General features: G+C 49.1%; 1 protein-coding gene across 3 annotated transcripts; it reads right to left on the reverse strand.

The window, feature by feature from the left end:
* Positions 1–1,045: 1,045 nt before the first annotated feature.
* Positions 1,046–11,193, reverse strand: LOC114910718 (protein-tyrosine sulfotransferase 2-like). Of its 3 annotated transcripts, XM_029252951.1 has the most exons (7): positions 11,066–11,193; positions 8,793–8,863; positions 4,159–4,742; positions 2,974–3,291; positions 2,468–2,666; positions 1,673–1,723; positions 1,046–1,371 (listed from the first exon to the last, which is right to left on the reverse strand). In XM_029252951.1, the coding sequence occupies exons 3-7, from the start codon at positions 4,653–4,655 to the stop codon at positions 1,339–1,341; spliced, it is 1,098 nt and encodes a 365-aa protein (XP_029108784.1). In that variant the 5' UTR covers positions 4,656–4,742; positions 8,793–8,863; positions 11,066–11,193; the 3' UTR covers positions 1,046–1,338. The 3 variants fall into 3 exon arrangements, with proteins under 3 accessions (XP_029108784.1, XP_029108786.1, XP_029108785.1); XM_029252953.1 differs by lacking the exon at positions 8,793–8,863 and having other exon boundaries at positions 11,066–11,185; XM_029252952.1 differs by lacking the exons at positions 8,793–8,863; positions 11,066–11,193 and having other exon boundaries at positions 4,159–4,997.
* Between the last annotated feature and the right edge of the window lie 195 nt (positions 11,194–11,388).

An 11,388-nucleotide genomic window follows, 5' to 3' on the forward strand; every position in this document is an offset into this window, starting at 1 on the left:
CTCCTCGGGCCCTTTGTGATGCAACGTGATCCAGACCCTGAATTCGCAGGGAGTAGAGTGTTAAAACTACAAGTCCAAATAAGATACAAACACCCAAGTGGAAGAAGGCAAATGGCTTTAAGTGTAAAAAGTGTGAGACAATATAACAGTGAGACAACACTTGCAGCCACAAAACTACTAGTGACATGTTTTGTGTATAAATTTATAGCATCATAATGACAGTGAAAACATAACTTCTTGAACTGGAGAGATTAAAGTTTACTTTGAGCACGACTCAGAAAAAGTTACTGAACTCATTTTCAGTTCTCCATCGTTCGCTTTCTTTAACCATTTCTTATCGGGGTCACAAGGTGCGGTGTCTATCCCGGAATCATTGGGCACTAGGTGCGGATGGGTACACCGTGGACGGGACTCCGTTGCATGGTAGCTACATACACGCACGGCAGGGGAACTCATCTGAACTGCATGTTCGTTGGACCATGGGAGGAAACCCCAGTGAACATGAGGAGAACAAACTCCACACTCACAGAGCTGGACTTGAACCTATTCCCAAGTAGCCGCGATGCTGCGAGATAGCAGTGCTACCCCCTGTACAGCCCCATTTTTAGTTCTCTTCCATATTCTGAATAAAAACCAGCCTGTGGATTCATCAGTTCTCTTGTTTTTGGAGACTTACGGGTTGATATTGTATATTTACAGCACATTTTGCATTAATTTCACAGCTTGAGTACCGTTTGAGCTACATTAACTGGATCACATTACAAGGGCTGTTGAAACAATAAATGGAATAGTATCTCAGAAAAAAATTCAATTTAAAAAAATACAAGACGACTTTAAAAATGTGAGAAGTAAGCATTAACGACATACATGGTACAAGCAGTACCATTAACACTGGTCACATGTGGAGCCGCTGTGCTGCAGGAGCCAATGGCTTGTAACCACAGCAGTGCCACACGGTGGCCAGTCTTGGAACTTATTGACTGCACCACATAAAATAAGGCATACTGACCATAGCAACACAACTATTTGTTCAAAATTTTACATTAATAAAAATTAAAATTCCAGAGTATGGTTACCAAAGTCTCATCAGCAGAGTATGATGCAAAACAAGAATCAATCTTGAGAACTTAAGAGCTGGTTTTCAACAAAGCTGTATCTACAATTCAAAAATACAAAGAAAAGGGACAGTCAGTGAAACTCTCCCGTCACTGATGCCAGGTGTCTGCTGCCAGTTCGTGAGAACACGGAGAAAGCCTCAAGTTGATGCCTTTCATGGGACGATCCGTGCTGCGAGGTGGTTTTGGCCCAAGCTGGAGGCGTGTGGTGAAGGCAGCCTTCTCACCTCTCCGTGTTGGAGCCGTTGAGGTAAACCTGAGAAGCGGGAAAAGTCCAAAGGTGGGAGGAGCAAAATGAAATCCCAATAAGGGTACAGCACATGAGTGACAGTTATTAATGTCAAGGCATACTAACAAACATGATAGCTATGACCAAACCGGTAATTACAAATTCGAGTTACATTAGCCCATTCTGGGAAACATTCTCAAGACAAATGTAGAAAATGAGGGAACCCAACCAGCACAAGTAACGCTTAATTATGGATTGTAATTATGGTATGGTTTATTGGGACCAGTTAACATAAGTCCCACTCCCCCACATACCCACACAGACTTACCCATGGCTGCCCTTTCAAACTGGCTGGAGTTTTAAAGTCTCCCCTCAGCACCTGGCAGAAAAGAGCACTGTTGGGGCAGGAGGGCAATAACTGCATAATGTCTGGAGCAAAAGAGTCTAGAGGTAACAAAGCTGAAAGTGACCCAAAGCTGACAAATAGGCAATTATGTAATGAATGCATTGGCAGCATTTCATGCGAGACTGTGGAAACGTATTGTTTTGTGGAAACAGAAGTTACTTTACAAAATATTTAATAAACTTTCATTTTAATGTAGTTTGAAGTAAAATAGTTAGCCTTACATTGTGATATAGTGAAGTTACGCCAGGGGTGTACCCTGCCTTGTGCCTCGTTTGTCTCAGAACACAACCATGACCCTAGACAAGCAGTTATTGATAAAGAATGGATTAAAGTGTTAGGGGCTTTTTTCTTTTTAAATTACAGGTTTGTCCAAGGCATTTACAGATTGTAACGCACTAATAAGTGCAGGGATGTAATACATGTAATGTTAAGCTTTTGTGATTCAGTGGTGAAAGTGATTTTGGTTTTCTGGTCCAAACTGCGTTCATAAGTTGAGAAGGCAACATATATAAAATTTGCACAGAACACGAAAGGTTAAAAACAGGAAATCTTCGTTCGGATCCATACTACAAAATGTACTTTTGGTAGAACTGTGTTTATGAGTGACCCTCATGTATCTACAGAATGCGACTGTTGCTGGCAGTGTTTCACGCTGTGTGTTCAGGGTTCATGTGTATGTCTGGGTGCAGAAGAGTGCAGTGGCTGACGAGCCAGTACCCTCTCGGTGTTGTTGACCACCACAGGGTCCGGCTGCCCATAAGCGGGTGGATTGGCATTGGGGTTGTAGCCCAGCCGGCTCAGCATAGGGGCGATTTCTGCCATGTCAGCCAACACGTCCGCTGGGATGTGACCCACCCAACGGGTCAGGGCTTCCATGTTCACCGGCTTGATGACTTGGTCAGTGGAGCGCTCGATCCTGAAGGAAAAACTAAGGGAATTACGCATGGGTCTCTTTCCACCTCTATGGGTAGCCAACAAGAGCCGGCTGCGAAAACTCAGCTGTCGAGAGCTTTTCAGCCTGTTCCCTTTTCTGTCTTGAAAAAAGAACATGGAGCAAAGTAAACATAGGCCACCAAACTCCCCACACAGTACACACTGATCCAAAGGTTCAAACAAAAAGAACCGTGCCTAAAGCCCGGACTGAATTCTACCCATTTTTTTGACTGCATTTTGTTACGTGTCGCTACGAATCCCTCCCTCAGTCTAAATCTCCTGGCACTCACCGTGACAGGGAGACTCCTCCCGGCTGGCCAATGGCATCCTCGTGGTGCAGTACCCCCTCGTGCCAAGGCACACCCAGGAAGCGCAGCACTCCCTGCAGGGTGGTGCGGGGCTGCAGCACCAGGCTCTCGTAGCGCACGGTGAGACAGCGCCTCGCGCCCACCTGCGAGCACTGTGCCAGCATGGCCTCCACGGCCCGGCTCCATTTCGTCAGGCAGTCCCTGTAGCTGGACAGGTCAAATCCCGCGATGGTCACGCGGCGCGAGATCATGGAGTGCACTGCTGCCCGACCGTCCCGGATCATGAGCAGGAACTTGGAGCTGGAGGTGGAAGACGAGGACCAGTTAGAGTAGACAGAGAGGGAAACACTGGCAACAGACAAGAAGAGGACAGAGCAGCACCAATGGCGGAACAGGTAAAGGGAACTGAAACTGAACGTGTCACATGCCTAGAGACAACATATTTTGGATACCACAACAAGAGCACAAAGAGTAGGCAAACACACAGACGGCAGCACTACACACGTTGCTATAGAGGAAGGGTGTCAAACCACTCCTGTTGATCTGTGTATAAACAGGTTTCTGCTCTAAATTCCCTTATCGCAGTAAAACTCTTGTCCCGATATTTAAAGTTTGTATATTTTGTGTACTCATCCCTTTTGTACTGCTGCCACCTCACAGCACCTGGGCTATTCAAATTTAGGTTTAAATCCAGCTCAGCCTATGTGGAGTTTGCATGTCCTGCCCATGTTTGGGTGGGTTCCCTCCAGATGCTCTCGTTTCCTCCCACACCCCATAGACATGCGGCTCAGGTTAACCGGCGACACCGAATTGCTCGTAGCGTGTGAATGGGTGACAGTGTGTGCAGGTGTGTTTTCCTGAAGTAGACTGGCGTCCCGACCAGGATATGACCCCCCCGCCTTCAGCCTTACACCCAGTAATTCTGGACTCCAGACCCCCACAAACCTGACCAGGACAGAAGGTAAATGGAAATGAATGAATTCTTTTTTTTTTATATTTGAGTATATCCTTTTGAGTTCCAGAAATACCATGTTTGCCGTTTCGGAGAAACTCGTCACTAAAAACAAGCAGCAACGATAATCACTGCGTGACGAAGCCTGGCTAATGGCAATGTAGGAAGAGCACTCGAGGCGGCAAGCGGCACAGCTCTGCTGTGGGGGGCCTCACTTGGGGAAGAGGTGCGACAGGTAGACGGCACTCTTGAGCGTGAACGGGTCCTTGTTGCACAGCATAGGGGCTGGCTCCCCGTGCCGGGCAATGACCTCCAACAAGAACGCAGCCACGGCGGAATCCAACACGTCTTGGTCGATGCCCGCCTCCTCCAGCCTCTGGCGCTCCTGTCCGGGTCGAGCCCACGCCTGGCGCAGGGCCAACAACCGGGGGATGACACGTGTCTCTTCACCACACCGAATATCTGGGTGGGCATCCAGCATGGCGCGCATCAGCGTGGTGCCTGAGCGGGGAACTCCACCCACGAACACGAGAGGGGCATCGCGCCCATAGCGATACTCTGTGCGCCGCCGATCCCGCACCAAAACCAGGGGCACAGGGGGAACCGGCCGCCGTCCCGGGCACCGAAGCGCTTGCTGTACCAGGCGCAGAAGGATGCAGGTCACCAGCAAGCAGAGCAGGCCCGTGACCCCCCGCCGCACAGACAGCCGCATGCCTGGTGCCGGCAACCACACCTCCCCTCAGCAAGGCTCAGAGAGTGGGGAGCACCAGATGCAGGGGGATCCCCCAGTCATGACCACCTGGGAGAAGGAAAGGAGAAAGCAAAGGTAATTTCTTACACAAAAACACTGCAGCGGAGTGAGACGCACAATAGGACTGAACCCACATTCATACTGTACCAACTGTCCACAAGTGTACGCTTCTGGGGTGGAGTCGCTGATACTGTTGAGGGGAAAGTGAGTGGGATGGATATTTTACTTAACTGAGCTTTGTTTACATATATAATTTATATACAGGTGGTCCCCAATTTTGGATGGTTCGACTTGCTATTTTTTCAACTTTACGATGGTGAGCTGGCAATAGACATTCAGTAGAAAACGTACTTTGAATTTAGATTTCCCCCCCGGGAGAGCGATACATGGAGCGATACTCTCTTGTGATGCTGGGCAGCGACCTGCATCTCCCAGTCTGTCACGCAGAGGTGTGTATTAGGTGTATTAAATGCACTTTCGACTTACGGTGGGTTTCAGGGAACATAACCCCATTGTAAATCGGGAACCACGTGTATAAATAAAGATTGTATTTTATTAGTCCCTGGTGGGTTGGGCTGCAGAACAGAGTTGTAAAATGTGTGTGGGTGTGTACATACTGTATATATACATATATGTTAAATATGGTATGTCCATTGTTCGCTGTAAACCACTTAGAATGAAAAATAACTATTAATGACCAAAAAAAACACAAAGGAGTTTCAATGAAACACTGGTTGCCCCACCCAGTACTCATTACATGACAAATTTATACCTAAATTGGCATATTCTCAATTTAACTATTTAATTTCACATAGTATTGCACACTGTCCTCTCCTGCCTGGACGTAATCAGTTTTTCCCTGCATGACACCTAATGTTAGAAAATACACACCTACGGTTCTGACCTTCAGATCTGGTGGTTGTAGGTTCGAATCTCACCTTCTGCTGGCAAAACACTTAACCTGAATTCCTCCAGTTAAAAAAGTCCTAGCTGTATAAATGGGGGGCACAGCAAGTAGTGCTGCTGTCTCACAGCGCCCACGTGGCACGAGAGGACGTGGGTTCGAGCCATGCTCAGTTTGTATGTTCTCCCCGTGTCTGCATGGGTTTCCTCTAGGTGCTCTGGTTTCCTCCCACAGTCCAAAGACATGCTGTTCAGATTCACCCATAGTGTGTGAGTGACAGAGAAATTGTGTGTTTCACTGATGTATGGATGAGTGACCCAGTGTAAGTAGTGTATCTAGCAGTGTAAGTCATTGCAGTGAATAAGGTGTGTGGGCTGATACTACATAGAGTTTATTGGAAGTCGCTTTGGAGAAAACAGTCTGCTAAAATAAATATAAATTATTTGTTTTTACCCAGGGGGGTGCGGTGGCGCAGTGGGTTGGACCACGGTCCTGCTCTCCGGTGGGTCTGGGGTTCGAGTCCCGCTTGGGGTGCCTTGCGACGGACTGGCGTCCCATCCTGGGTGTGTCCCCTCCCCTTCCAGCCTTATGCCCTGTGTTACCGGGTAGGCTCCGGCTCCCCGCGACCCCGTATGGGACAAGCGGTTCTGAAAATGTGTGCGTGTGTGTTTTTACCCATTTACATTTACTTAATAATGTGACCACAGAAAAAGGCGTGAAATAAATGAGTAAACATGAAGAACGGTGCTCTGTGCCCTTCTGATCATAACTCTACTGTGTTTCCCAGTGGGGATTTCAGTGCGAACACACCAGGGTGTTACACTTCTGTCCGCAAGATAAAATGTACAGTTCGGACGTCAATGGCACCTCTATTCAAACAGATTTAAATGCTTTTCATTAACGCAAACGCAACCATGTGCTGTGCCTGGGAAACTGACACAGAACACTACAGGCACACAAAATAACACCCAATTTTCCTCCTGCTTCTTCAGGTGCTCGTTCCCAGTTTGTGGCATGGAGCCGAGACCTAAAAATGTCCACAGCAGACCACAGAGAAACACACAAATGCAAAAACAGCAACTAAGAGGCGGAGCTTTGCACACATATGCAAACTGGAACCATGTGGTACCACAGACAGTCCACAGATTCCCCTGCTTGGCTTGGCACTTTTTACTGCACCATGTCTGGAAAGAGTCACGTGTTCCAGTCAACAGTAAACTGTTTAAATTAGCATCTTTTCTGGAAATGTGCTGAAGATCTTATACTTTCACACCAAATCTTTTTCAAGAAGACACAACTTTGCTTTTACTCCAGGAGGCACATTATCAATCTCTTTACACAGCTGCATATTTTCAGTGGAGCCCATGATGTGATGACCCTGCTCAGATCCTTCAGAAGACCTCAACCAGCACACTTGTTTACACCCTCTTGTCTTTCACATTCGGGTCACAAAAGCCGCAGAAACCACAGCATGTAGTTAGACATTTTTCTCGATATATGCGTCCAACGAGCCACCTGAATGCAGCACAGACTGAGGTTCACCGCTGAACACGGCTGCAATCTGCAGCAGGAGATAAGAGCTTGCACCTCGAGCCCAACGCTCCAACCTCTGAGCACCCCCATGTGCTGATCTGAACCTCACAGAATATCATTCTCGACCTTCTGGAGAGTACAGTCCGCCCTCGATTTTTTGCTAACGCACATATAATATAGGCATGCATGCATTTATGCATAGAAAGGTAAAGAAATTTCAGCATTGTAAATAAAATAAGATGCAGTAAATCAAAACACATTTACCAGCCAGAAAAAAAGCTTGACTTGTTCAAATATTGCCCTCTAGTCTAGCGGTAAATAAGTGTGTCCACCCCAATTACATACGAGGAGGGAGGGAGACGGCCCGATCGGAACGCACGCTACAACGGGACTAGCTGGCTTTGCGGCCTTTGTGGAACCAACGGTGGAGATGGTTGGATTTTTTTGAAAAATTACTTCACACTTATCTTCTCCAAAAAAACCTAAAAATTACTTAAATATACTGTATCTCCCCTAATATTATGCTACATAGACGTGTACCCTCGCCGGACTAGAGTTACCGGGACTTGCCCCTGAAAGCAGGCTTGGGGGCATCCTTCGCCTGCGAGCATCTGGTGGCCAGCTTATCCACGTGTCCTAGTCAGGCTCAGCCCAAAACGGCAACGTGGAGCCATACTGTGGGCTCACCTGTATGGTGGGGATCGGGTGCGAGAGCATCCAAGGGGGCAGGTATGAGTGGTGTGGATCACCCTGGAGAGATTATATTTTATGGCTGGTCTGGGAGCACCAAGGAGCTAGAGCATGTGCCTGGGGTCAGCAAGGTTTGGACCCACTTGCTCTGCCTGCTACCACCATAACCCCCCCTCAATTCCGTAAAATCGAGGACGGACTGTTCTTGAATTTGTTGTCAAGGAGGTACTGCTTATTTATCGACATGACTCAACCTCCATAGTTAAGGCTGAACTGTACTTTTCATATTAAAATGAATCTTGCACTGTTATTATGGGAAGGGTGCAACAGACACCCCAGGCCTGCATGCGATGAGAAGTGGTGGCGCGGGTGCCTGTGGCCGGGAAGTACTTCAGACCAACACGTTGCCGGGCCCCCGGGGGAATGCCGCTCGATCTCGCAGTCACCACAAGCACTAAATTACGGCCGGCGGAGATGGATAACAGGGAGGATCCGATTGCACATGGCTGCGCGGACGCTCCCGCGCTGGAGAGCCTCGGCGAGAGCAGGGAGCACAAGGGCTGCTGTGAAATAAGTTCAACACCTGGACAGCCTCCAGGCTCACATAATGACCAAAATCTGGACAATAAAAGACATCTAGGCCAAAGGAGATGGGCTTCAGTGAACCCCAAGACATCCATTTGAGTATTTCCCAGCAATTTCCATGGTGGGACATCTCTACCCTATTTAGGCTCTGGGCTTCATTACCGAACGTTCAGCTGGGTTCCTGAAACATTTTCATCATTTCAAATTCAGTGCCTGTTTTTCTGAGATGTATCATTTGTCAATTTTAATGCCGAGTTCAGGTTTGTAACGGACTTTGACATCAGAAAATGCATAGACATTAACAAGTTATATCTTAAGACAGCAAAGGGAGAATTTTCAGTTGCGTGAACTTTATGACCTTACGAGCATCACAAAGAAATACTTACCTCAACTTGTCCTACTTTGGGTTTTTCTGAACTTTCGTTCTCTCAGAGTCCAGGGCACACCACTGCACGGCCTTTATGCGCCGGGGAGAGGGATCGGCCACAGCCGCCACACAACCACGTGCGAAGAGACGAGAAAAACAAACCAAGAGGAGTAAAGAATTGAAGATCTGAACACGGTTCTGAGACAAAGGATTCTGATGGAGACTGAGACCAAGAGTAACACGCTAGTTGAGTAGAACGTATTGTGGAGAAGGTCGTGTCAAAACCATGAGAAATGAAGCGTCTTCTCATCACAGGAAGTTGCAGAACAGCAAACGCAACTGAGGGCTACTGAGAGGAAGGCGACACACACACACACACACACACACACACACACACACAGGGGAAGAGGAAAGACACCTCCCACAGTCGCTTTTTCACTCGACACAGAGCCAAGAGCCTGTGCCAAAACTGAAGGTTGTGTGAGCCGGTCAGGTTGAGGGAGGAAGCGTTGAGATGTGCGGTCAAGGACCCCATTCCTCTTCAGAACGCCCACTGAACCCCGCCTCAACAGGAATTTTGAACTGAAGCAGACACTGCCACCGATCCGCCCAGAAAGACTGTGGTCACATCAACAAACCGCACACGTCATTTTTATCTGGAGATTCTAGGAAGCGGCTCTAAAGCCAGCGGCTTCTCGGGAGATGATCCGTACCGCTCCCCTTGGCCACCGTCTGCTCGGCGCTTCCACCCTGGTTGGCAGAAGCAGCGTCACATTCTTCAGGTCATTCTCACAGATTACACCTTGCTCACCTCCCTGCACCCAGTGATTCGTGGTGATTCAACCACCATAAAGACACCACCACATGTTTGCAGCCATCAGCCTTGGTCATGAACAGCACCCTCATTGTTGAGAAACCAACAACTGGTTGCAGGAAGCAGCAACTGAATGATGGGTTGATCAGCAGCTTCTGTTTCGACACCCAGGCCACAGCGTGGTGACAAACCGACTGGCTGAACGAGCATTCGACAGCAACAAGTGATGCAGGCAACTAGCCCGGAAGGCCGAGGACGACTCCAACCACAGAACTAGAGCGATGGGGACGTGAGGAGGATGAAGGAGCGTTGCTGTTCTAAAACTCCCTGGTTTCCTGTCCCATGAGAGGGCCCTGCTGTAGTACCGCAGAGTAAAGAACTTGACCAGAACTGCTCCAGTAAATCTCTCCAAGTGCACAAAATGTTAGAGCACCTGTCCGCCGCAATGGAAATGACACCTTAGTTTAGCTCAAACTGGATTCCGGAACCATCCGGCTGAGGCAAGTTCTAGCCGCGCAAACTCAGTGTTAATTTACATTTGTGGAACCTCAGCAGAGCAGATGTTGTGCACTCACATTCACTGCTTGACCTGGCTTGCAGCGAGAGATGAGGCGTGCGGAGGGGAAGCATGGACATAACCATGGAGGAGGAGCAGCGCGATCTTCTCCACACACGATGGGCACCAGGTCAGGTGCTGCTCGCACCTCCTCGAGATGCTCTCTGCGCTGGAGGCCACGTCTCGTGGCGGAGCCAGTCGCTTCGCTTCCGCTTTTTTACTGCAGGAAATGAGGAGATTCGCCTCCGCTCGTGCGAGCGAGGGGCGCGAGAGACGACGTTCGCGCGGTGCGCCTCCAGGAACCGACAGCCGCGCGTGCACGCACGCACGAATGCATGCACAAACACACACACCCCAGGGGGGCACGCGCGGAAGCAAATGTCGCCGTTTTCTGTTTTCACACGCGGATGACGTCGACGGTGCCCGCGTGCTGTGTGACAGCGGCACGAGACCGACCGCGTTCGCGCAGCGCCCCGAAGAGAGAGAGAAAAAAACGAGTGCGAAAATTGCTGAAAAGGAAGGATTAACTCCCGTTTGGAGATGTGGTGGAAGGTGAACGTTTAAACTAGTAAGCTGCCCTGTGACGCGCTCCGCTCCGCAGTACACACACACCACCGATACCTATTCAGTGCAACTTGGCTACTCCGGTTCAGTTCACACACTTCTTACGCCCTCGGAGAAGAAAGGCTGAAAGTGAAGCCGCTGGACACCGCTCGCATGAGAGGCACAGAACAGAATCGTCCCCGGCTGCACTAACCCTAAGCTAAGATGTCTAAGTTACTTCTGAGGGGGAAGGGGGGAAACGTATTATCGTCAACGAACGACCAGCCTCACAAGACACCGCATGATGTCGAGGCTGCACATGTCATGTAGCCGCCGATCTAATATACATAGGAAAACGCGATCAAAAAGCCGCACTTACGTTCTCGCCGAACCTCCACGGAACCGTTTATCCCCCGCGACTCGATTTATTCCACGCACACGGTGCAGCCGCCGGATCGCGAGACGAGCGCAGGCGCCCATCTCACGCTCTTCCACGGAGTGGGCGGGGCGAGTGCGTGACGTCACGGAGGGGAGCGGCGCCTCAAGTTTTTCAGCGAGCGACCGTTGAATGTTGAAGCGGTGGAGAGTAGAATAAAAATTCGTTTTCTTCTCTGTTCATTTATCTTAAAACATGCAGTGAGCCATAGAGCAGATGTGGAACGCGAAAGCGCTGAGGGTTGAGAAATGTGGGAGGACACCTGG

This window comes from Scleropages formosus, chromosome 6 (genome assembly GCF_900964775.1).
Source record: "Scleropages formosus chromosome 6, fSclFor1.1, whole genome shotgun sequence".
NCBI classification, from domain to species: Eukaryota; Metazoa; Chordata; class Actinopteri; order Osteoglossiformes; family Osteoglossidae; genus Scleropages; species Scleropages formosus.